Below are 27,925 nucleotides of genomic sequence, written 5' to 3' on the forward strand. Positions count from 1 at the left end.
ACTCCTCCTCCATCCCACCCAACACACACAACTTACATTATCTTTATAGCCTCTTAGCATATTATAATTGGCTAAAGTCATATTTTAAGGTATGTTCTGCCTAAGTGAGTGCTTTTTTTGTCAAAGACATATTTTATCTGCCTTTATTTATATCTGCCTAACTGTGACTTTACTCTCTTAACACTGCTGCTTCACCCTGTCTTAAAATTACTTAGGCAGAAAGTGATTTTTCGTAATTTCCTAAGTCATATTTGATCTGCCTTTATTTATATCTAACTCTAGATGACCTAACTCTAACTAGACTGCTCCTACTGCTGCTTATGGCTTCACCCTGTCTTATTGCCTATCTCAGCCAGAATCACTTTCTGTTTATATAATATAATACAATATAATATAATATAATATAATATAATATAATATAATATAATATAATATAATATAATATAATATAATCTTCTGCTCCACTTTGGCACCTATAAACACAATACATGCAGTAACCTGAACCAAATTCACCCTAAAGTCAGCTATACTTGATAAGGTGAGTTATAGGCTGTATTATCTCTGCATGTTACTGTATAGGGTCTATGCACAGCAGCCATATTGGAAAGAAATTGGGCCTCTTCTTACTTCCTTCACAGGTGTTACCATAGTCCATAGTCACACGGCGGCCATTTTGGAATTTAACATTGCATTGCTGTGGCAACTGGGGTGGCATTTCATTGACTTAATGGCAATATGGCCGCCGTGTGAATATGGTCTACTCTATGGATACTAATGAAGGCTCTCTTCCATTCCGGTCAGGGTGCTGATATCTGCATGTTGGCTCACTAGAAACACTCCATTTTGGTTCCCAAATGGCCCCCTATGGTGGGTGTGTAACTCTGAGAGTGTACAAATGGAACCAAATGGACCCGTAAGGGTCCATTTGGTTCCATTTGTACACTCTCAGAGTTACGGGGGTCCTTGAAAATAAGACAACCACTATGCCACACTAAATGGAACAGAGCCTTAATTAGTATCATTGGTAACACCTGTGAAGGAAGTAAGGAAGGGGCCCAATTCATTCCCAATATGGCTGCTGTGCATAGAGCCTATTCATAATATTGTATAAGGAGGACAGGTCTAGACTTGTTCTCTGCTCAGCTGTCATGAATATGACTCATAAAGTGATAACCTTTCAAACACCATGGCTCAGTGCACACTCAAGGTCAGTGGTGGAAAAAAATACTCACATTTTTTACTTAAGTAAAAGTATCAATAGGCTACTGCAATGTTAATCTGAGTTCCCAGAAGTTTTCGCCAGCTCTGCAATGTAGACATACTCTGTTAGGCTACAAGTGAAAGTCTGCTATTCAAAATGTACTTGAGTAAAAGTACAAAAGTATTGCCATTAAACTATGCTTAAAGGACCAACAGTAAAAGTACTTAATTACGCAGAATGTCCCATTTCACAAGTTTTCAAATGTCTAAAATGTCAAAAAAATCTTTTGAAAGTAGCAGATCTACAAGCTCACGTAGGCGTTGCACGTAAATGTACATAGTTACTTTCCACCACTGCTCAAGGTACAGCCCAGCAACTGCAGCAAGCAGAAACTGAAAAGTTACTCAGATTTCTTTCCTTTACTTTTAAGTAGCAATTACCAGTGGGCCAACATGCACAATATCAGCACCCTGACTGTTTGACCAGAATGAAACAGAGCCTTCATTAGTATCATTGGTAACACCTGTGAATGTCTTCATAATATGGCTGCTGTGAATAGGGCCTATCATTTGACTGGGATCAGGAAAGACAAATGTTATGGCTAGGTCTTTGTCTCCTCCTTGTGGAAACTTAAAGTAGTGGCCTGATCTACCTCAATCTATTTAAACATACACATTATTTTAGAAATGTTAGTTTGTCAAGGTCTCTTTATTATTGCAAAATTTAAAGTTTGGGTAAACACGTTATTTTCCAGAATACAAAACACATGTAATGCTGTAAATCAGGACTGTCACTTTTAAGCATTTTGCTTAATCCTTCATTTGATTGTTTCTTCTTCAGTACCACTCCTAAAATAAAGAACCCTAAACGTCCTTTTACACTTTGCAGCACTACCTCTACTCAGTGGAGAACTGTTGAGAAATGTATGTATGTTAGTTCAAAAAAATGCTACTGTAGGGTAGCCTAAAGCTTACATTACCAGGCAGCAGAGAACGCATAATATTGTTCTGGTGTCATATCCTATAAGACTGTATCTGTTAACATAACAAGGCTTCAGTCGCTGAACACAAATCAAACAATAATAAGGCATAGGGGAGAGACACATTTTGGTGAGGACTTTTTTAAAGCATCCATAGAATAGTTGAGGTCAACTTCCAAGCCTTCAACTCTTTCACTTTTCATTCTCTCTGGATGTTTAGTCATATTATGGAGTATAAATTAAGGGTGATTTATACTCAGTTGTGTGCCGGTGTCACACACCGAAAATAGCCAATCTACAATGTCAGTGCGACATATTGTTAGCTTGTAAATCGTCTATCTTCGGTGCGTGACATGGTGCAGCCACGTATAACTCAGGCTTCAGTGTTTCTTCAGGCTAGACGTAGGTCCCCAGAACAAGGGTCAGTCTGCAGCTATGAGCAGCATGGTGAAATGACAATGAGATAACTAGAGCCAGAACACTTCAGAAACCACAGAATGAATGCACAGACAAAAACAACCAATGTTTGTAAATTAAAGAACAGATGTGATTTTAATAGCTTGTAAGGGAACAGTTTCAGTTCAGAAAGCTGGATGTCAAATGTCTCTCTCTCTCACACACACACACACACACACACACACACGCACACACGCACACACGCACACACGCACACACACACACACACACACACACACTTACAAGCAGTCATGAAGATGAGTGTGCATTCACATACAATGCTTTGAACACATGCATTCTGATTGCAAATGTGATGCTGCCGTGGATAATGGTGACCCCCTAGCTTGTCATTGACCGTTCCTTTTTGCCACAGGGATGATGATGGTGAAGATGACCTGTTGGGGACACCTGAACTCCATTCCAGCCGTAAATCACTGCATTGATTATAGACTAAAATACTTCCCTGTTTTCAGGCACCCTGCGAAGGTTCCCATCCGGGGCACACTACCTCATTTGGATTGCAGCTGCCCATCATCTAAGCCACTTCTTCACAAGCTTCAGTAAACAGTAAAACCATTGTGTTCATAATTTACAAGGATACAGTATATATGTATATATATCACAGCTGTGGTTTTAAAATCTTCCACTTTAGAATGTCTCTTTCTCATGATGGCAGCACACCTCTCGTCCGTGACACACATGCCTTGGTTTCATTGCATTAAGACCCTGCTCATCCCCGACCTCCTGTTCCGTATGCGTACATTTACAGTGTACAGTACCGTGTTTAAGTCCCGTCGTAAAACCCTGTAAGTAATCTCCCTTCCCTCCCCCAGTCTCATGAGCTCTGTTCTTTGGAGCTCTGTGAGCACAGACTGCTGGGTAAGACATCTGAGTGACAGCCTGCAACTCCGGTATCTTTCTCCGCTCTCCGCGCTCCTCTGTTAACGTGCTTGTCTTTGCTTTTACTCGGATTCGGGTTTGGCTCCACCAGGGGTTGGGTCAGGGGGGCGGCTGCCACCATGGGCCAGTCTCTGGAGACTGGAGAAAGAGAGAGAGACATACTGTATGACTGGTCGTTATATCAAAATTGATGAACAGAAATACGCTCTGTACGCAACTATAGTCCTGAGTTTCATGGATCTGGCATACCAGTTTCCTGTTCAGTTTCCCCTAACTTTGTTTGATTGTTTCGGCAACAATTTGAACCCGAAACGAATATGAGGCCTCATGTGTGTTTCCAATTAAAAAGTGCTACAGAACCAATTAAACAAAGCTATGGTAAAAATGGACCGGAACAGAAAACGGGTATGCCACTTTCTGGGAACCCAGGACTACAGTTTAGCAAAGTTGCTTCAGTGGAAAAAGTCCAGTGGAACTCAATTGATGGAACTATTGTGCCAGAAGATGGCGCCACACTTACATGTCCAAGATGTTGTCAACCTGGGCCTGGATTTTTGCCAAGACACTGTCCACCTGTTCCTGTAATACAAGACAAGATGTAAAGATAACAGGCACACTTGTGAACACGAAGGCATTAGTGCAGTCGAGGTGACAGCAGTTTACCTGGCGTTGTCTGTAGTAAAGTGGCAGAGAGAAGAGAGCGATCATACCTGGGGAGTAAAGAAAGAGTGTTTTATTAGCACTGGATCGCAATTTATTGCATGAAATTTGCTGGTCATCTAAAACTAGATTTATCATTTGAGTTGAACGCTACATGACAAGCAGTCAATAAATCAATGGGTTCCATATGTTTTGTTTTCATGTCTGCGTGTGAGTTTCTCACCGATGATGGCCAGAGTAAGGCCATTGAACAGTTTCCCCAAGAATGTCATCAGGTACATCAGAGCCAGGAACTAAGCGGAGAAGGAGGAGGAAGAAGAAGAAGTAGTTATCATTATTCTGATTAGCAGCCTATAACAGCACTTCAAAGCAGTGGTTGTTGGCCCGGCTGGCGATGGGAGCTCTCTCTAGCCTTGGAAAAGGGTGAATATGCACTCATGCCCCCCATTGTTCTGTGTGGGTTTTAATGTCACTGGTTTATAGAAAGCAGAACATTTGCAGAAGCAGAGTAACAAAGAGCCAGATACTTGGCAACAGGTTGTGGGAACGGCCATGAGTTATTATTTCTGTGGTGTCTGCACAATAGCTACTAGGTTCCAGATACCATATAAAGGCCCAGATCAAAATAGGCATAATAATATCCAGATTCACCATGATTAGGAACAGAGGTTTGTGTAGTGTAGCTACAAAAATGTGTTTACTGCAAGGGGTATGTGTGTATGTGACACAGTATATCCCTTCAACCACAGAATACTGCTCTGACACAGGACACCCATCTCTTGGATGCAAAGGGACCTGACCTTATCGCCTGTCTCTCCGCAGAGAGCCACTTGTGTATCATGTCAAATACCATCCAGATCAGGAATCAGGAGTGAGACCAGAAGGTCCTGAGACTTAAGGGGATTAGACTGGAGATGATGTCGAAACGCACGTTGAGTCATGACTCGAATAACATTTAATATGCTATGTCACACACTGCTGCTATTAATTATAACACACATACATGCTAAAATAAATATATATATACACATTTCTTTGCACATTATTAGTATACAGCAGGTATCTGTCCCAGCGATTCCCAACCTGTGATGCTGTGAGGATGTCGCAAGTGTCTTCTAGGCTAGACATAGATAGCATCTCCTATCTATCATATTATTAATAGATGTTTGGATGTGGGCCTATGTCCAAAGATGTGGAAGGAGGCTAAGGTTATTCCTCTACCTAAGGATACCAAAGCTGGGCGGAATTCTAGACCTGTATTTTACCTGTTTTTAGCAAAATCATGGAAAACTTGGTGCATTCACAAATTCAAACTCATTTTGTATCAAACAAGCTTGCAACAGATTCTCATCATGCCTATAGAGCTGGTCACTCTACTTCTACTGCTTTGATACAGATGACTGATGATTGGCTTAAAGCTATAGATAACTCTATGCTGGTGGGAGCTGTGTTGCTAGATTTTAGATGGTGCTGGACCATTCTCTACAGGTTGAGAGACTTAAATGTTATGGTTTTAACTCTTCTGCTTTAAAGTTGATACTAAGTTATTTGTCCTCCAGATCACAGAAGGTGTATCTAAATGGCAGCCTGTCCAGTAGCAGAGGTCTAAAGTGTGGCGTTCCACAAGGAAGTTGCCTAGGACCTTTGCTCTTCTCAGTATTTACTAATGACCTATCTTGGGCTACCAAATGTGCCACAACAGTTTTTATGCGGATGATTCCACATTGTATTACGCTGCACCATCATGCAATGTACTTACTGAAGTTTTGAGAAGAGAACTTAAAGTTGTGCATGACTGGGTAATATGTAATAGACTTGTCCTTAACATCTCCAAGACTAATTTTATTGTGCTGGGAACAAGGCACAGGTTATTATCTACAAGCCCAAAGCTTAATTTAAACTTGTGTAATTTGGCAGTTCAACAAGGTGAAAGTACTAAACTCCTTGGAGTGATGCTTGATTGCACTCTGTCTTGGTCTCATCATTAATTACTAGACCATACCCGGTGAAGGGCGCAGGCGAAAGTAGTTGCAAACGTGGGGTTATTGTTTTCATAGACTTTGCTGCTTGTTTCTCGCGCGAAACCTGTCAACGTTAGCTCCCATTGTTTGACACATAAACGCTAATAATACGCTCAGATTTGATGCAATTGAGAAACAGGCTTCGCAGTTAAGTTCAGATGGTAACAGTCAATGGCTGTGTGCAGAGCAATTGCTCCAGTCACTGAGGAGAACCGGGCAGCTTTCCATGACACCACGCACTACAGACAGACAGACAGAGGTTTGTAGAATTATAGGAGGATATTGTTTTGAAAATGGGAAGAGCAATTGGTATTTCCAGGAAATGTGCTTCTTTTGTTGCCCGTCGCCTTTTATGTCAGATAGTTCAAAGACATAGTTTTATGTCATCTTGACTATTGCTCTACGATGTGGTCATCTGCTGCCAGTGGTGACCTCGAGAAGCTCCAGGTTGTCCAGAACAGGGCAGCACGGTTGGTACTGGGCTGCTCACTAAGGTCTAATGTGAGCCGTATGCATGCCTGCCTCTCTTGGCTTACAGTTGAGAATAGGTTGTCTTTTAATACACTTGTGCTGTTCAAGTCAGTCATGAGCTGTAAAACTCCTGTTTTTATACATACATAGATTGTTTATAGTAATACTGTGCATGATCATTACACTACAGGTTCCTGTAATGGGCAGCTTGAATTACCTGGTCCAAAAACCAACACTTTGAGGAGGTCTTTTATCTATAGATCATTGACTCTTTGGAATAACCTGCCTCGAAACCTCTGCTGCATTTACTGTAAATTTACTTTAAAAAATAATCTTAAATTGTATTTAACACCATAAAGAATTTTTTTTGTTAGTTCTTTTTTTTTCTTTCTTTGCTCACATGTCATTTCAGCTATCTTATTTGTTAGTTTCATTATGTATTGCAGGGATGGGCAACTGGCAGCCCGCGGGCCGCATGCGGCTAGTAGTAAGTTGATAGAAGCATTACTAAATGCTAAATAAAAACAAAGTTATAACAAATAATAATAGTTAATATCCCTTATTTATCACATATGTGACTATTATTGGCCTTTTGAGTAATGGGGTACTACTCCGAACCGGCCCACCGCCCCCGGACCGTTTTGCCAACGGGGGGGGGGGGGGGGGGGGGAGACACAATGCGGCCCCCCAGAGTGATTGAGGACATTTTGTGGCCCTCACCATCTACAAAGTTGCCCACCCCTGATGTATTGTGTGACATTTAATCATTTTGTATTTGCAACTGTACTAATTGTTTTTGTATGCTTTTTGTGTGGACCTCAGGAAGACTAGCTGGTTGCTGGCACCAGCTAATGGGAACCCTTAATAACATCAAATAAAGAATTCTAGGGATGGCTTTCCCAAGTGCAAATGTGTCCCCAGCACAATCTTTGTTTCATTATAAGCCAATTACTAAAGATGGTCCTATTGTTTAGAGGTTTATCAAACTCAATACTTCCATGACTAACTTACATTTTTAAGGATCATTTCAAGTAAAGATTTACTTCCAACTATTCATGCAAAACATTATGCAAACATATAAAAAAAAAGGCATGGCGTTTCTTTCTTTAAAACCTTGAAACATTAATTGTCATTATGATACTGATATAGGAACTTAAAGTACTAGACCATACCCGGTCGACGCATCCGTGGGGGGATATGCGCACATGATCTGGCAACCCGGGAGGCGACATTGTTTGACACATAAACGCTAGAGATTTGATGAAATTGAAAAACGGGCTCCACAGTTAAGTTCAGATGGTAATGGTCAATGGCTGTGTGCAAAATCAGAGCAATTGGTCCAGCCACTGAGGAGAACCGGGTAGCTTCACCTCCTCCCACTACAGACAGAGGTTGCTAGAATTATAGTAGGATACTATGTTAGTTCCATTGATCCAAGCTGGAACACAATTGATTGATCATTAAAATAAAAATGCTCTGAAAATGCTTTTTAAGTGGGCCCTGATCCCGAAAAGGTTGGGAACCATGACGGACCTAGCCAATATATCTGTGTTATTGTATTTGATCATAAACTGTATAATGTATACAGTATGTAGTACAAATACTATATACCGGTATACAGTACTAATAGTATTGCTGCATTAAGACACAAAATCCACTTAATTGTTTTCTTTGTACCAAAAGACCCTGACTGACACCTACAGTAGGCTATAATATATCATAAAAGATTTAATACAAGTGTACATAAAGCAGAAAAAACATTTTGACATTATAATGTCAGTCAAGGGAGTGTTAAAAGTACTGCACATGTGCGACCAGTGTAGTGTTACGAGAGTGACATGCTAGGAAACATGCAACCGGCTCATTTAGGCCAGAGAGAGACTCATGCGGTGCATGTGATATCACATGTCTCGTCCTCTGTGAATTGCCTCAATGGTTATAGAGGCATTCACATGCACCGCAGAGAAGAAAGCCCAAACTACAGCAGTAAATTCACTTATTTTGAATACAAGTGTTTTCATTGTACCAATAGGTGAGATTATTGTTGTCATTTAGAAAAGTCAAATCTACAAGCTCACGATGGATCACGGCCTAAGGGGTTAAATGAGTGTCCCGACTGAGATGATATTTATGATGGGTGCTACAGATTATATTGGATTATTGTCGTTTTTGTTTATTTGATGTGCTTTTAATGTGACTATAGTGTTCTGTGCTGTGCCAGAAAATTGCCTCCCGGAGGACATTGAAGTTTCCTAAGTCTAAAGTCTAAGAGGAGTGTTCATTTGTAAGATAAAGTAATGATGGCAACTAACAGCACAGCAATACTGCAGTGAGCGCCTAACAAGGGAGCTGGGATGATGGGTTATGCTAGATGACGGGCAATGGATAGGGAGGGAGGAATAGAGAGATGTCTGCAGTAAGGAGAGAGAGGGAGAGAGGAGAGAGATAGAGGCCAATCCCCACAGACAGGCCAAAGTCCTGTAAGTATGAGACTGGATGTAGTCTCATCCAGTCAACAGTCTTACAGAGTCTGTAGTTTGTCTTGAGAGATGGAACAGGGACACAAGGTGAGTCTTAAAACCACTTGAAGCTTAGCGTAAGTATTCTGGGGCGAACATTTGGTGAAAATAGAAGATCTATAAACAATAAGCTGAAACTTGAATCAAGCACAAACATATAGTTGGGTTACCTTTAGGGAGTCAAAGACATTTCCAACAAAGATGAGTTTCTTCAGAGTGTCGAGGGCAGACAGGAACATAACAATGGATTTCCGTGTGTAGTTCACAGCCTGTTCTCCACTCAGATTCATATCCAGGTCCAGGTATGCTCTGGGTAGAGAGAGACAGTATTTTCAATGATCAACAACATTTCTTTCTTTGTCTGTCTTATGCTGATTCACTTCTGTGTATTTTTTCTCCACAACACTCCCATAAATCATCCTTTGCTCACTGTTGACAATGGCATAATCAGTTTAGTCATTGAGGGGTCATGGACTTTCAGCTGTCTTTGTCAACTTGATTCATTTACGCTAGGCCATTTACAGAGAGATGCATAATTTTCACTGTGCAGGTAGTTGTATGTTAATCAGTTGAGCCACAAAGCGTTTGCCAAACCACTAATGTCTTGGGTGGGGGGGGGTCATCCATTTCATCACCAATTCATCATCATGACAGACATATATTACATATCAACAACAATACAAAAAGAAACAATAAATACAGTATATTTACAGAAGAAAGGGGGGGCAGACTCAGTCACACAGGGCTACTTCAGTGGTGCTCCCTCAGGGAGTGCATTGTTCGCATCTCTGGGGCAAGCAAGTAGGGGATACATTTATCTAAGTTCAATTAGGTCAGATTTAAATTTGGTTGGGGTATCAAGAAGTTTCATGGCTGTTGGTAGGGCATTCCACAGTTTTGGTGGCAGTACAGTAGAATGCATTGTTCCCCATGTTTGCGTAGAATTCAACAAGCAAGGTCAGAGGAGCTCTCTCTGGTGTTATGCCCATGGCGGTCTCGAACTCTGGAGAAGTAGTTAGACCGTGACCGCCGATACTGTGGGTGCCTCAGGGCTAAAGCACCCAGGAGAAATGACGAGCACCCTTCACAAACTCATCACAAAAAAAGAAAAAGAAAAAACCTCCGACATCTACACTGCATGGAGTACATTTTTTTGTACCAAATTAACCGAATTAACCGCATTAAAGTAACCCTAAAAAAAAGGGGTTGACAGCACACTCGTTGTCAAAAATGTGCAAATGGACCGACTTACTTCAATGCCTCATGGCTTTAAAGCACAACACATTTAACTTTTGAGCTTCATCAGGTGCACCTATATTTCACACAGTTCCTCCCACTCTGGAGTCTGGATGTGAGTAAGTGCTCTCCAATATAAGGCTATGAAACAAAATATTGTTACTGTCGGGTGGAAACCTCCATATTTCATCTTATATATTTTTTTCATAAATTAAAATGTATGACATTACAAACAAACCATTGTCTGTAATACAAAATGAAAATGTATGACATTTATTTTTTCTATTTTCCATTGTATAATGTGTTGTGAATAGCTGATCTACAAGATTTGATTTGTTTTGCCTATAATGACACGTCAGGGTTAAAGTGTCTTGTCTCAATTCATTCCCTGCATTATGTTTCCAAGGCAACATAAGCTAACACACAAAACACTTACTGTATTAATTATGAGAATGTTAAGGCTATGTGAAATGTTGAACTTTCAGAAAATGTATTATTTTGATAATGTTTCATACAGTGTACACACACACACACACACACACACACACACACACACACACACACACACACACACACACACACACACACACACACACACACACACACACACACACAGTATCACAGAGTCAGTATCCTTACACTCTTATGGTTATTTTTTGTCTTTGTTCATTCTAAACAATTATCCTGGATTACCGATGGATCGTGACACAACAACCTTGGCATTTATTACTGTTAATGGCAGGCTAATCGTGTAAAATAAGAAACACTTTTGACTTTAAAACTGTTGACACAGTTATATTTTACACAAGAAAAGACACATGATGAGTCTTAAATAAGTCCCAAATGTCCTAAAGTCGACCCAGAGATCTGTGCTGTATGTGGCAACATGATGCAGCCTGTTCTTATTAACAAGACTCTCTGGAGGAGCTGTTATGACTTTGATATACATCTCTCAGCGTCACGTTACGGCGCCAATAGGCTCATATCCAGCTTCAGTCACAATACATTCTATTGATATGATCATTATTTATTATAAGTAATAATATGCTCAAGGTGAATTACAACTTTAAAGTGCCTCTCCAACAGGCAAACAGAAGAATAATAAAAAGTTTAGCAACGGAGCACCTTGTCACTGAGCTGAATGAATGGTTCATGTGTTGTGAATGGATGGGTTTGGATGAAAGTCACCTTGCTCTGTTCTCACTCTCCAGTCTCACGCACGCACGCACGCACGCACGCACGCACGCACGCACGCACGCACACACACACACACACACACACACACACACACACACACACACACACACACACACACACACACACACACACACACACACACACACACACACACACACACACACACACACACACACACACACACACACACACACACAGAGCTTAACTTTACTTTATTATGGATCCCCATTAGCACTTGCCTAAGCATGGCTATTCTTCCTGGGGTTCATCATGAGTGCTTACACACTCATGTACACTTTACTTACTTGCCCTCCATCTGCTCCATAATGGCTGTGTTCTAACTTCTTACTGAAGTAATTCCTGTATTCATAAGTTGATTTTAAATTATTGGTATCACTTGATCCTTTAGACACGTATATGTGAATTTAATGGTTATTATGTTTTTATTATTTGTTTGTATTGCTAGTTTTTGATTGTATAATGTTGTGTACCGGACTATTTGGCTGATCTGTTTATTTGTACCAACTGCCTTAAAATACCTTGAGATAAAAGTTATTACTGCAAAATTATAATCATTACACTCACCTCAAAAAATAAATAAATGATCTGTACATTGAAACTATACACACTGTATAGGATGCCAGGTCAACAATGACCTGGCATCTAAATTATATTTTAGCCTTTAAAACATATTTTAGAATTTAGGTCCATGCAACAGACAGACAGACAGACAGACAGACAGACAGACAGACAGACAGACAGACAGACAGACGCGCACGCACGCACGCACGCACGCACGAACGCACACAGGGGTGAAAACATGATCTCCTGCTGGAGATTATAAATCAAATACAGGTGTGCTCTCTTACTTGAAGGGGTGTTCTCCGTCACCCCAGCTGAGTGCGTGGAGGAGTTGGTAGTAGATGCGCACTGAGATGGTGAGACACACGACAGCCAGGGACACTGTGGAGACCACGGTGATGATGCTGAGCTGGAATAACGACAATAAGCCCACTACCAGCCCTGTCAGCACCATTCCTGAGCGCTCCGTGTCCTTCCAATAGATCAGATCCATCACTGAAAGAGGGACAGAATCGGGGGAGGGGTGCGGAGGAGTGGCAAGGAATTGAAAAGGTTGAGAGAGGAATAAAAAGCCAACACAAAGGGCACACAGATCAACACTGAAAGCTGTGTCACACACGGAAAGATCAGTCAAAGAAAGAAAAGGACAGGATTGATGTAATACTATTACTGTGTGGTTGTTTGGACAGTGTCAGTTTAATTCCTCATAGGCTTATTCTCAATCAGTCACCTTGACCTACAGTATGCCCAACATTGTCACTGTTGGGCATAGAACTTGCATCTATATATTTCATACATGAGTTCCCTATTAAATACTTTGTTATGTCAATGTCACGCAAAAGTGGTGAAAGAATTGCCATCTACAAAGTCGTTTATAGATCTGCTTGTAAACCAGCTGTGTAGAATGTAAGAAATATAAGATATTTCATCAATGAAAAGTATTAATAAGAGCTTGCGACTAAATACAAACTGCATTGGATTTTATTCGTTCTTTTTTCCATTTACTGGAAAGTAACAGTTTTGGCCAGACAAGGTTTCTACCCGACAGCAACGATGTGATTGATGTGATTTATGTGTGTCTGTTTGGACTGCGTTGGTTTCATTCTGCATACAGACTAATTCACAATCAATCACCTTGACTACCAAACAAATGGTATCAACGGACACAACTTTAAAACAGGCAGATTAGGGGGACATTTCGTATGTGTGTGTGTGTGTGTGTGTGTGTGTGTGTGTGTGTGTGTGTGTGTGTGTGTGTGTGTGTGCTTGTATTACTATATACTACAGTATGTAAATGACAAATGCCCTGAAGTATAGTATTTGAGATATAGTCATTGTGAGGACCATTTTCCTGGTCCTCACAAGAGAAACTGTTGTTTTATGGTCAAAGCCCGAGTTGGGCTTACAATTAGGAAAATTCAGGTTAGGGAATGGTTTAGGGTTAGACATTTAAATGTTAAGAGTTCTACAAGCTCGCGACGCAACGCATGTTGTGAGCTTGTAGATGTGCCACTGTCAAATCGCGGGATAAAAAAAATGTAAGAAAAAAAAAGTCAAATGCCAAACATTTGTATAAAAAAAATGCCATTCATAAAATCACCATTCTAAAACATTGATGTCCTCACATCAAGTATAGTAATACAAACGTGTGTGTGTGTGTGTGTGTGTGTGTGTGTGTGTGTGTGTGTGTGTGTGTGTGTGTGTGTGTTGGGGCGGTACTGAAGCTGTCAAAGTGAAAGTAAGTAAGGCCATCAATAGCGATCAAACGGAGGTCATCATAGGTCAATGACACGCAAGTTATGAGGGAGAGGGATTTCTAGGCTACAGACTGACGCAGGCTGGTGGCCGTGGAGAGTGTTGGGCATGAACTAAATATAGACCCCTGAAAGAAGGGTGGAAGGGGGGGGGCTTAGAGGAGGAGGAGGGACTCATTTAAATGTTACATCTTGTAACACCTGCTGCCAGACTTCATAGTCTTTCCTCTGCAACCTCCTCCTCGTCCACGCCCCGGGCTGGCTTCACTTTCTGTCACCCAATAACTGTAGCTGTGGCCACCAGGAATGTCATAGAACCAACTTCCAAGGTGGTGTCTATAGCCTGCTCTCTCCAGCCACTGCTAGCATGTTAATAAAGGACAATCTAGAATGTAGGGGTCCGGTTAATCAAATATGAATATAGTTTTTAATATTTTAAAAACGCACTTCTCCATTGTCCGATTAATCGAAAAAGTAATCGATAGAATAATTGCAAAACACAAACAAAAGAAATTGATAGTTACAGTCCTAGTCTAATCTAGAATGATTTTCCTCATCGACAATCATGAATAACTCACTATGTAACATCATTATGGCTCGGGAGTATGGACCAAATAAAATATCATTATATGTTTTGACCCAATACCTCAATATCGATAATATGATGATAATGATTAAATCGTATTGTGACAATAATATAATTCCACCCCCCACCCGCCAGAAATGTAAAAAAAACTGTAAAAATAGCAGCTCTACAATCTCACTATGCGTAGAGATGCGATGTGTTGTGAGGTTGTTTATAAGCGATTTTTACTTTTGAAAATGTTTGACAGAATAAGATAATTAATTAATTGTAATTAAAACCAGGAAAAAAACACTTTTGCCATATCAGTATCACAGTATTATGAAGTCCAAATTCCCAGACAATAACTATGTCACAATATCATATATAAAATCAATATATTGCCCAGCCATAACTGTCATTATATATTGTAATGTAAATGACCGGATAGCTTTCATTGAGACATGCGTGACTCAGCCCAACGTTATCTCCAAACAATAGCCTCCCATAGTACAAACACCCACCCAGCCTTATACCTAATGATATGGCATGTAATTATGGCACACGATGACAGTGGTGCTGGTTTCTCTTATTACAGTCTGTATGTCTATTGTTGTGAATGCGGTGCTGTCCAATAATGGCGGGCAGGCATTTGTCTGTCTGTGGTCATTGTTATTCAGCGTGTCTGTACAGGCCTTAGTTTCAGCACTGACAGGTGGGGGGGGGGGGGGGGGGGGGGGGGGTGGTCACTGACAAGAGATTCCTACCAGCAGGTGCCCTATTTATAAACATTCTATTCATACCCTAGTGTCACGTCTCTGGCACACACCTGTCCATTGTCACGATAGGATGCAATGCACACACGCAGTATCCTGCATGCTGATTGGATGGGTATTTGTTTGTGTTGCTGTCATTTCAAAACACTGGCCCACACATGTCAGGAGTTATTCAATACAAATATTCAAAAGTAGGACACTCTTGGATTCAATATAACAAAATAAAAGACAGAAAACAAAGCATACATTTGTATACAGTTACATTTGGATCTACTGAGGTAGACATTGTACACAACAACATCCCAGTGTGTTAATCTAGTCCAGAGAGTGTAAAAATGGTTAATTTGTTTTCACGTTAACATTTGTTGTGTACTGTAGAGATATCCTCCCCCCTCCGTTTATGCTGAATTGGCACTGCAGGATTTTCTAAGCAAATCGTCTTGGAGGCAGAACAACAGTGTAGCAGCTCTGCAATGCCACTGCTGTCTACAATGGCTACATCTGTAATATAATCCTCTATACACTCACTGAAAGATCCTGAGGGTTAATTGACAGACATTGCCTCAGTACAGAACAAACACCTATTTCCTCCACCAAAACACCAGTCGGCCAATAGGCTCTATGCACAGCAGCCCTTTTGGAGAAAAATTGGGCCTCTTCTTACTTCCTTCACAGGTGTTACCAATGATACCGATGAAGGCTCTGTTCCATTCTGGTCAAACAGAGTCAGGGTGCTGATATTGTGCATGTTGGCTCACTAGAAATACTAGTGGGTCTCAAAGTGTGGTCCAGGGACCCTCATGGTTCCTTGAGAGGGTGTAACTCTGCCAAATGGACCCTCCCGGGTCCATTTGGTTCCATTTGTACACTCTCAGAGTTATGGGGGTCCTTGAAATTATAAAGTCTGAGAACCACTGTGCTACACTAACTGGAACAGAGCCTTCATTAGTATCATTGGTAACACCTGTGAAGGAAGCAAGGAAGGGGCCCAATTTCTGTCCAATATGGCTGCTGTGCATATAGAGCCTAATCGGATGCAATGAGGAGCTAACATAACTAGTAGGACACTCTTCAGTACTTCTCTACTGTTGTGTCAATTCCACAACCCAAAGAGGAAGCGCGAAAATGCGAGAAACCAGCTGGTCAACTCATTACACTAACAGGCTACTACAGCAGTCTCACAACAGCATATCAAAACACACATCAACGGCCAATTACACCACAGTTGTACACAAGACACACGTAGTCTACTAAATTGAAAACAAACAAACACACCTCTAGCTGGCTGAAGATGCTATATTTCCAGGGACTTTACAAATGAGAGGAAATCCCTCACACTTCTGCAAACAGTCCCTTATCCACTTAAACCCTACATACTTTGTTGACCGGTGTCTCCCAGTGGTCCAAACTAGTACTTTCCTTCCCTCTACACCAATTCTCTTTGTCGAAAATAGCCTATCTACAAGCTCAAAACGCTTGTAGATCTGCCATTTTCGTCCGAATGTTCGCCCGATAATAGGGATGCTAGGGTTAAGACTGCCAGACAATACTATTAGACCACAACAAAGGCCCAAAGCTACAGTATAACAATCCACTACCACAGAAGTGCGGTTACACCCCTGGTTGCTATAGCCTCAGTCTTAGTGACATCGATCACTGCCCTTCTGCTCTCACCAGCCAGCGCCGACAGCGAGTGTATGTTGAATACAAGCGCCTCATGTTCGACACCACTGTCTCAAATAATCTCCTTAATATCTCTTTTAAGCCCAGAGTCTCACCTTTACTGGCCATCTTGGTGGTCTGTGCTCCAGTGTTTACCCCCACACACACAGTCACGCTCTCTCTCTCTCTGCCTGTGTCACTGGCCCGCTGAGCTGCCCGTGTCTGAGCTGTTTTTGGCTCTCCCTTGCTCTGTCAGCAGTCCACAAGGATTGACAGCTGAAAATAATCCAGTCCGGACCGCGCCACCCGTCCCAGCCCCCCCCCCCCCCCCCCTTTCAACACTAACAAAGGCTAAACATATAAATAAATACAACTATTCAAGCTTAAGAAATGAATACATCACTGGCAACAATACCATTCACTACAAAAAATAGACAATAAAATTGACTGCATCAGAATGCTTTAAAGCTAAACTCTGAAATAAGGCATCAAACAAGCTACGTGCTTAACTGAGCTATCCAGTTTAGTATACCTTGTATTGCGAATTTGTACTTCCATGTACTGTCATGTACTGTTCTCATGTCTTACTAAATAAAGTACATCAATCAATCAATCAATCACTCATGGGCAGTATTCCTTTGATCTTGGATAAAGTCTCTCCCAAAGCCAGAAACGAGCATCCAAGGACGTCAGTGATGATATCAAACAATACTCTACTTCCTGATGGAAGTAGAGTGACAATTCTACTTCCATGCTGGCATTATCCTCACTTATATTCAGTAGTAGATTTACTTAAAAGGACTTAATGAGGAACAAAATCTGTTTCCCTAGCCTGTTTTGTAAGTCTGTGTATCATATATATCGCCATTTTTGTTTTTGTTTCTTCTTTTTTTGCTCTCTCTTTTCTGCTCTTTATGGAACCTATGGATGTATATGAGTAGTAGTTCTACTATACAAATTTAGAGGGTGCATATCTCCTTTCTTTCTTTACTTCTTTATTTCTATACTGCCAGGTTGAACTATATTTATTATGTGGTTGGTTTGCATCGATTGATTGATTGAATACTTTATGAACAAGTTTGTTAACAGTACAGCTAGTACAGTCAAAGCCCCAGGGGACTTGTTTACTCAACTCATCAGTAATACATATAACACATATAATACATACAATACAATTACATATTGGTAGAAAACTCAGTAGCATCAAAAGGCATATTTACAGAAAGAGGAGGGGTGGGGGAGGGGGGGCAGAGGATGCTACTACCAAGGTGTTCAAGGAGTTAACTACAGTATGCTCAATTGTATTTTAAGCCTTTCTTTTAGATACTATTACTACTCGTGTGGTTTTAGGCTGGCCCAGCCCGATACTCGATGCATATGACTGTCTGTCTGTCTGTCTGTCTGTCTGATCAAATGATGAAGTTACACCATTGGGCCTACTGTAATAACAGACTAAACAATTACAGACCAATCGTCCCTCCAGGCTATGAGATACAGTCTATCCTTGCTTGGCCTAACAACCATCTAGCCCATTGCAGAGCAATCATCCCTCTAGGCTATGGGATGTAGTGGCCAAATTCAAAAACTCAAATTTCTACCTCCTTGCCTCCACCGTCCTCTGTCCTCCACCATAGCAGTGTTGCAATGAAATTGGTGACCTACCAAAATATGTGACCATGTTGTGTACTTCACATAACATCAATGTCCAAACGTAAATCACTGCTGTTTGTTTATTAACAGAGAATTCTGGTTTAACTGTTAATAAACAAACAGCAGTGATTTACATTCGTTATCATATAAAAAGTGTAAAGGTAGTCCTGGTATTCTACAGATATCTGAAGTTCCGACAGTCTGGCAAAATGAATCGATGGATTTAACATGGAGGCACGTTCCCGATCATGTTGAGCCCATCTGCTGCAGAAAGATGTGTTCAAGGTATGCTGTTGTGGCAGCGGTGGCCTAGTGGTTAGAGGGGCGGCCTTGATACCGGAAGGTCCCTAGTTCGATTCCCCAATTCATCACATCAATCATGAATCACCGCTGAATAGCCCTTGAGCAAGGCTTCCATGCAGGGTCTGGCTGTAAATAAGTTCCGCACTTAGTCCAACACCCTGGGTAAACAACAAACTTTGCTTTGCTTTGCTTTGAAGACATGCTTCCTATATCTACTACTTTTCATCACAATGAGCTACAAATAGATGAAAGTGGAGTTCACACACAAAAAATACATTAAAGGAGACACACCATGAATTAAAAAAAAATATTTGATATTTAATATCATATGGTGTATGTCCCTCAAACCATTTTCAAAAGGTTTGAGCCTAAATCAACACTCAGATATACTCATCCCAAGTCAATTCTCTCAGGCTTATAAAGCACTTTCAGCTGCAATACCAAAACGTCCTGTTGGGCAGAGGGGTGCTACTGAGCAATTCTGTCTGTCAAAATACATGGGCAGAAAGTTTCGTGATGTAAGCAAACATGCCATTCTGAGAATGGCCTGTTCAGACACGCCCATTCTGAAAATCTCTGAAATGAGAATGAATGACTGAATGTTAAAAGAAAATATTTTTTGGGGTACAAGAGACACTGGGGAGCCCCAAAAAAAAAAAGTGAAAATCATGGTGTGTCTCCTTTAATATTGAAGAAAAAAAGGTAACGCAAAAGTAACTAGCAACGTAAATAGTTACTTTTATAATGCAGTTACTAGTAAAGGAATGCCATTACCTTTTGAGAGCAGTAACTCGTAAAGTGACCAAGTTACTATTTTAAAGTACTAACTTGCCCAACATACATTAAACTGTATTCACTTGAGTTTACTAGTTACTCAATCCACCCTGACTCCCTGTCACCAACCAGACCACACATAAATCACTACAAACTGAGGCTGGAATGTGCATCCAACCCTGGGCCACTAAAATAAGAACAGTGAGTGACATTCCACTTCAAGTGTTGGCACCAAATTGGAAGACAGGATGGATTTCAACTCCCCGGGTCATGTTTCTCTCTCTCGCTCTCTCTCTCGCTCTCTCTCTCTCTCTCTCTCTCTCTCTCTCTATGTCTCTCTATGTCTCTCTCTCTCTCTGTCTCTAGCACTTATTAGAGTGCTGTGTGCTTGGACAATGCACATTGGACAAACACACAGACACCTGCCTTGCTTCCTATATGGCAAACGAAGACGAAGTCTGCATTTATGCTATAAATCCTAGTTACCAGCCAGGCCAGGAATATTCTTCCTACGATTAGCCCATCACTCATACAATCCCATGGGCATGTTACCATGGAGACATAATGGAATACTCTGGGCTTCCAGAGAAGATCTATTCTGGGGGCCAACGCACTGGTGTGTGGCCAGGGCGTTTGTGAAACCCGATATTTCTTTTAGCCCAAGAATTGATTACGGTTGATTGATAAGAAGCATTACACAGGACACAGGACAGAGTTAAACCCTTGAGCCATAGCATCCCTATTCTGGGAGGGGGACAATTGCCGAAAATAGCAGATCTACAAGCTTGCAATGCGACACATTGTGAGCTTGTAGATCGGCTATTTTCGGTTAAGATTCAGGTGTAGAGGGACAACAGAGCGCAACAAGGTCTGTTTTAATGACGGTAGCATAGAGAGTCTAATACACTGTAAGTGGTTAAAAGGAATAGGTATGTATGAAAAAATGTTAGAAAGAGTAAAAAAAAAAGAAAAAACAAACAAACTGGGGAGTGGGGTATTGTAGTAAAGGTAAAAATAAAATACAAAATATGGGATATAAAAACGGGTCCCAAATTGCCCAAAATGGGCAACTTGCGGACGTATACTGGGGAACCCCTGGCCCGAAGGCTTCTTCTAACATACTTCCATGATATTTGTGCAATAATAAGGACTGTACCTGCTATATGGACGCATAAGGCTGGATCCTCTGGTAGATTCAGGGCTGAGAACCAGTGGTCGCTGACCAGCTCTTCCTGAGTGTTTTGACCAGTGGCGACGACGCAGGAAGCGGACGCTGTGTCTCCACTGCCTCCGCCTCTCGGTCGCGCGGATGTGAGCAGTGTGACCGAAATGGTTTCCGTGGCAACGGGAGACTCCGGCTCGGTGGGCGGCGTGGCTGCGACGGCTGCTGGGCAACTGCTGCCACTGGCTTCATCTGGCTGAGCAGGCTCGGTCTGACCCAATACTAAAGGACACAGGAGTCAGATTAGGGCAGATGTTCAGACCTACAGTCAGTGGTGTAAAAAAAGTACTAAATGTCTTTACTTAAAGTAAAAGTATCAATACTGCAATGTGGAAATACTCTGTTACAAGTAAACGTCCGTAAATCTAAATTTACTTGAGTAAAAGTACAAAAGTATTCGTATCAAGATATACTTAAAGTGCAAAAGTAAAAGTACTCATTCATGCCGAATGTCCCATTTCAAGTTTTCAAATATTTTTTTTCAAAAAATATGTAAAAAATCTTTTGAAAATAGCAGATCTACAAGCTCGTAGATCGGCTATTTTCAAATGGCCAAAATGTATATAGGGCTGAAGTGGGTAATGTTTTGTAATACTCAAAATCTACAAAGTGTGTGTGTGTGTGTGTGTGTGTGTGTGTGTGTGTGTGTGTGTGTGTGTGTGTGTGTGTGTGTGTGTGTGTGTGTGTGTGTGTGTGTGTGTGTGTGTGTGTGTGTGTGTGTGTGTGTGTGAGAGAGTGTGAGTGTGAGTGTGTGTGTGTGTGTGTGTATAATAGAAATATAAGTATAAGTATTTGCAGGGACATACTTGGTATTGCTCTGCAAAAGGCAGAGAAATAGACAATACGCTCAATTATCAGAACATACCATACAGTAGTGATGCCTAAAATCAATCCGTCCATATGCATCTGTCTGAGCATCCTGAGGATGCAAGGGGGGGTCTCTGAAGAGGGACAGTTGCTTGTTAATTCTGTGTTCACGCATGGCAGCTACAAAACCACAGGCTTCCATTTTCAATGGAAGCAAGTGACATGAAGATACAAAGTGACGCCTGGTGTTTGCAGCTATACGCAACAACATCTCCAAGTGTTGTTTAACCATTTCCACTCACCTTCTCCCTTCACACAATAGGCTCTATGCACAGCAGACATATTGGGAATGAATTGGGCCCCTTCCTTACTTCCTTCACAGGTGTTACCAATGATACTAATTAAGGCTCTGTTCCATTTAGTGTGGCATAGTGGTTGTCTTATTTTCAAGGACCCCCATAACTCTGAGAGTGGAACCAAATGGACCCTTACGGGTCCATTTGGTTCCATTTGTACACTCTCAGAGTTACACACCCACCATAGGGGGCCATTTGGGAACCAAAATGGAGTGTTTCTAGTGAGCCAACATGCAGATATCAGCACCCTGACCAGAATGGAACAGAGCCTTCATTAGTATCAATGGTAACACCTGTGAAGGAAGTATGAAGAGGCCCAATTTCTTTCCAATATGGCTGCTGTGCATAGACCCTATTCCTGCATGTAATGGGGGAAAACAAATGATTTCCATCAGTCAGTTCCATGTTGTTTTTAACCCCAGGCTTTATACTTTCCTTCATTATGTTTTGCATGCTTGACGTCAACAAGCGTGTTGTGTCTAGCTGCACAGTGTGAACGCAGCATAATGGTTTCTATAGAACAATAAACAGTAAGACTGTATTATGGTCGGGTCTAAAATGCATTATAAGCGCATTTATAACGCACTGTAATGCGCTTATAAGGTATTATATCACTCGTTATAAATGTTGCTATAGCTGAACAAAACTGACGGTCTGCACTTTACCCTCATGGTCAATGTGTTAATAGAAAACAAAGACATTTCTTGGTCTTCAAATACTTAGATATACCACTCTAAGTACTTCCACCACTGCCACATAGGCAGTGGTGGAAGAAGTACTCGCTTAAGAAAAAGTAGCAATACAACAAAGTCTCTGTTAAAGTCGTAAAAGTCCTGTATTCCACATTTTTAAAAGTACAAAAGTAATAGGCTATATGCACAGCAGCCATATTGGAAGGAAATTGGGCGTTACCGATGATACTAATGAAGGCTCTGTTCCATTTAGTGTAGCACAGTGGTTCTCAAACTTTTTAATTTCAAGGACTCCCATAACTCTGAGAGTGTACAAATGGAACCAAATGGACCCTCTCAGAGTTACACACCCGTAAGAGGCCATTTGGAACCCCCTCAAGGAACCATGAGGGTCCCTGGACCACACTTTGAGACCAGAATGGAACAGAGCCTTCATTAGTATTATTGGTAACACCTGTGAAGGAAGTAAGAAGCCCAATATTCTTTCCAATATGGCTGCTGTGCATAGAGCCTATTGGCATCAAAATGTACTGGCAGCACCAGACATAGAAGCACTCATGCATAACGGCCCATTTGGAATGTAATTAGTAATGCATTAATGAGTTCCTCACTGTTACAGCTGGTTGAGGCGAGGCAGATTTTAATTACTCGTGTGTTGCTGGGTAGCTTAATCTATAATAATGCATCACTTATCAGTTAATGTATGTTTTGTATTAATAATCTACGTCTGCAAAGTGACTAGTAACTAAAGCTGTCAAATAATTGCAGTGGAGATAAAAGTGCAATCTTTGCCTCTGAGATGTAGTGGAGTTAACAGAAGTATAACAGAATGTATATTAATACAATGGAAATACTCAAGTGCAATACTTCAGTAAATGTATTTAGTTCAGGGACGTCACGGACTCTCAGAAGGTGGGGGCCGGGGATGGACTTTCGGTGGACTACACCCCTTACTTTACACTTTAGCTATTCAAAAATAGCAGATATACAAGCTCATAGCGCGGCACCGAGTGCCGCGCTATGAGCTTGTAGATCTGCTGTTTTTGAAAAATCGTGAAAAACATTTGTAACTGTCAAAATTTTGCATTTTTTGGGCAGATTTTGTTAGTTTTTTTCGTGTTTTGGTTACATTATTTCGGTTTTAGCGTTAGGGTTAGGTTATTTAATACTTATTTTTGCCTGATTTTACCGATTTATTATAAAAAAAAAATTGGGGGGGTATGAAATCACGGATCTGTGAGAGTGAGGGTGTCGCGTCGTACGCACAGTGAATGGCCGTGACGCCCCTGACTTAGTTACTTTCCACCATGGTTTATAGGTAACAGACACCAGACGTAATTTCCCTGTCTGGTTTCCTAACAGACCTGATCAGCAGTATAGCAAAGGAGGAATGATCTCATCCTTACAGATGATGATCTAACCCTGACAGTCAGAGTGTGAGAGTCCGTCTCTCTCTCACACACACACACACACACACACACACACACACACACACACACACACACACACACACACACACACACACACACACACACACACACACACACACACACACACACACACACACACACACACACACACACACACACACACACACACACACACACACACACACACAGTATCCTTCTACCCTAATCGAGGACGACACCCATGGAGTTCAGAGTCAGCGTTGTCCGGGGTCTCAGAGCAAACGCGTGCTCCAAATAACTCCACATCTTGCACACATATTGCTCAGTATTCCGGCTATAGACCATATTCACACGGCGGCCATGTTTCTATGAAGTCAATGAAAGTAGCCACCCCGGGTGGCGGCACTTTCAATGTTAAATTCCAATATGGCCGCCGTGTGAATATGGTCTATAGGCTCTATGCACAGCAGCCATATTATCACCGCCCTTCACAGGTGTTACCAATGATACTAATGAAGGCTCTGTTCCATTTAGTGTAGCACAGTGGATTTCCACGACCCCCATAACTCTGAGAGTGCACAAATGGAACCAAATGGACCCTTACGGGTCCATTTGGTTCCATTTGTGCACTCTCAGAGTTACACACCTGTAAGGGGCCATTTGGAAGCCCATGAGGGTCCCTGGACCCCAACTGTAGACCCACTGGTGTAACAGAGTCCAGTGGGCCAACATAAAAAATATCAGCACCCTGACTCTGTTTGACCAGAATGGAACAGAGCCTTCATTAGTATAATTGGTAACACCTGTGAATGTCTTCATAATATGGCTGCTGTGAATAGAGCCTATCGGGCTAGCTGCTTTCCGCACCGTCAATGTACTTGCACGATGCACAGTTTGTATGAAACTCCATTATTATGCAATAATATTCCAGACTAGCACCGGAAGTGGTCCGACGTCATTTACGTCACAATTTTGGAGAACAGATCTACAAGCTAACAACGCGTCGCGTCACTGGACACACAGAGGAGTAGTTCCCCTAAATAATTCCACATCAGTCTATGGAAGTTATAGAACTGGAAACCTGGAAAATCAGCACTTGAGTCAACAAACCATTCAATTTTAACCTGACTCCGCCAGATGGGGGCGGTATTGACTTCACAGGTTGACAATACAACCTCCATCTGGGCTCGCTCAGAGAGTAGAGCTACTCCGCACCACGGCTGGTGCTAACCAATCAGCGGCTGCTAGGGGCGGGATCTTGGCGAGACGTGGATGTGACGCCATCGAGAAGCGCTTATTGCGTTGTCGTTCTTTCACGATTCATCATGGTTGAATAGTATACAAAAGAACTACTGCTGGCGCAGCTACTATACGTCATGTAGACACGTCAATATGATTGGTTGATAGACGGTGATAGACGTCTGTCTATCACCGTCTATCAACCAATCATATTGACGTGTCTACATGACGTATAGTAGCTGCGCCAGCAGTAGTTATTTTGTCGGTCCCATCCAATCACTTGCCAAGTAGCTTAAAAAAAGGGATTGCATCGATTCTGCTACCGGGGTCCCAGATGGAAGTAGCGTGTGAAACAAATAGGTTCGCGATCGCGATGTAGCATACCGAGCGGGCAGACAACCTGACCAGCAACAGCTGTTGACACACGGTCAGTGGCCAAAGATAAAACCGAGAGCTTGATTAAGAAACTCTGGTGGTTCTCTCTCTCATTCTCTCTCTCTGGCCTTATATGAATGTTTATTAGAAAATGAAATGACAGCAGTGACCAACTCCGGTCGTTCTCTCTCTCTCTCTCTGTGTGCGCTCATTATATTTTCATGGGAAGGACCACCAAATGGATATGTATTTGGCTGCAGACATTTGAAAAGATTGTATGCCAGGGACACCCATTAGATTTGTCAACATTATTCTAAAATGTTGTTGTTATTTTCAATAGCCGAAAATCTTTCCTCATTTTGCTGGGGACCCCCTGGAACCCCCACGAGGACCCCGGGGGTTCCCTGGACCTCACTTTGAGAACCACTGTTCTAATTCAGCCGTGTGCCCAGTTGTCAGTCAAGGTCAGTTAATCTGTCAAAGCACATTAGGTTTGTGCCCGCCCGCCCCCGAGGTGACACTCACACTCTGCACCCAGTCATATCGAGGCCCGGAAAGCATGGTGACACACACAGAGGACTAGAATTAAGCCCCTCCCAATATATTCCTGCATGAACAACAGCAATAGGCTCTATGCACAGCAGCCATATTATCACTTCCTTCACAGGTGTTACCAATGATACTAATGAAGGCTCTGTTCCGTTTAGTCTAGCACAGTGGTTTCCACGAGCCCCATAACTCTGAGAGTGTACAAATGGCATTTGTACACTCTCAGAGTTACACACCTGTAAGGGGCCATTTGGAAGTCCATGAGGGTCCCTGGACCCCAACTTTAGACCCACTGGTGTAACAGAGTGTTTCCAGTGAGCCAACATGCACAATATCAGCACCCTCCCTGACTCTGTTTGACCAGAATGGAACAGAGCCTTCATTAGTATCATTGGTAACACCCGTGAATGTCTTCATAATATGGCTGCTGTGAATAGAGCCTATCCAGACCTTTCTGACCCCTGGATAATAATCACCCAAGTTTCCCTGTGACTTGCCCCGTTTCTCTCACCCTGGAGGCTCTGTGAGGGTCCGTGTTCCTGGGGGGACGCGGCGGACGGATGGGGGGTTTGGGGAGGCGACGGAGGCCGAGAGCTGTCCGTCTCCTCTCTTTGGATCTCTTCATTGGCCTGGTGGGGTTCTAGTTCAGGGTGTAGGGGAGGAGTACCGGTCACGGGCTGTCCGTGACGCTCCACCTCCCACGCCGCCGTCCTCTCCTCCGATCGCTCTTGCTCTCTCCTCCGCGCCGCCTCCTCTTCCTCGTCTCGACTGAGGAAGGCGTGGGGGTTCCACTCCACGTCGGGCAGGTCCAAGAGCGTTTCCAGGGTGTCCGCGCGGATCAAGGGGGAGGCGCGGCTCGCTCGGGCGCCGCCCCGGCGTCGATCGCGGAGCTGCCGCGAGGTTCCCACCGCCTCGGCCTCGGCGATGGCGATGTAGGAGAAGGTCAGCTCCAGGGAGTTCTGACGGGGCGTGAACCAGGAAGACGGAGATGAAGCCAGACCTTCATCGTCGTCGTCGTCTTGGTCTCCGTCATCAGACCACTCTCTGGCGGTCTGCAACTCGTACAGCTCAGACTCGTCGTTTCCACCTGGACCAATGTGACAACAATTGGAAAACCCCATTATCATTTTGCCTCACAGAATATAGCTACAGTCGGGCAGTAACATCTTACAGTATCTCCATATTCTAACTTTTTGTGTTTTTTCGTAAATTAGTGCCCTACTTGATCATACTACAGTGTCACACGTGTTTTAGATACACAAAAGTATCTAAAGTAGCACATCTACAAGCTCAAAATGCGGTGCGGAGCGACACGTTTTGAGCTTGTACATCTTCTAATTTGGCAGTTTTTTTTTTTATCCTGAAAAGTTTGTCAGGTTTCCACCTGACAAAGACGATATACTCACTAGAGAGACAGAGAGAGATAGAACCACAATTTGAACATAAACAAGCTAATGCACCAAGCAAATTGGGGCGGAAAACAAAACAAACACATTTCTAAGTTGCATTAGAAACCTTTATTTTTCTTTACCTGTACATTACACAACTTAAACCCTGTATACTTTGTTGACCA

The 27,925-nt window shown here is 42.2% G+C and overlaps 1 protein-coding gene across 1 annotated transcript in view; it reads right to left on the reverse strand.

Moving 5' to 3' along the window:
• Positions 1 to 1,894: 1,894 nt before the first annotated feature.
• rtn2a (reticulon 2a) overlaps positions 1,895 to 27,925 on the reverse strand; it is a 28,325-nt gene continuing 2,294 nt past the window's right edge. Inside the window, exons 3-10 of the mRNA XM_084064343.1 lie at positions 26,864 to 27,439; positions 20,860 to 21,147; positions 12,510 to 12,717; positions 9,378 to 9,516; positions 4,420 to 4,489; positions 4,200 to 4,246; positions 4,057 to 4,115; positions 1,895 to 3,674 (exon numbers count right to left, since the gene is read on the reverse strand). Coding sequence (XP_083920469.1) covers positions 3,599 to 3,674; positions 4,057 to 4,115; positions 4,200 to 4,246; positions 4,420 to 4,489; positions 9,378 to 9,516; positions 12,510 to 12,717; positions 20,860 to 21,147; positions 26,864 to 27,439 — 1,463 coding nt within the window. The 3' untranslated portion in view covers positions 1,895 to 3,598. The remainder of the gene's footprint in view (positions 3,675 to 4,056; positions 4,116 to 4,199; positions 4,247 to 4,419; positions 4,490 to 9,377; positions 9,517 to 12,509; positions 12,718 to 20,859; positions 21,148 to 26,863; positions 27,440 to 27,925) is intronic.

The sequence above is a fragment of the Gymnoscopelus microlampas genome, assembly GCF_963454915.1.
Source record: "Gymnoscopelus microlampas genome assembly, chromosome: 8".
NCBI lineage: Eukaryota > Metazoa > Chordata > Actinopteri > Myctophiformes > Myctophidae > Gymnoscopelus > Gymnoscopelus microlampas.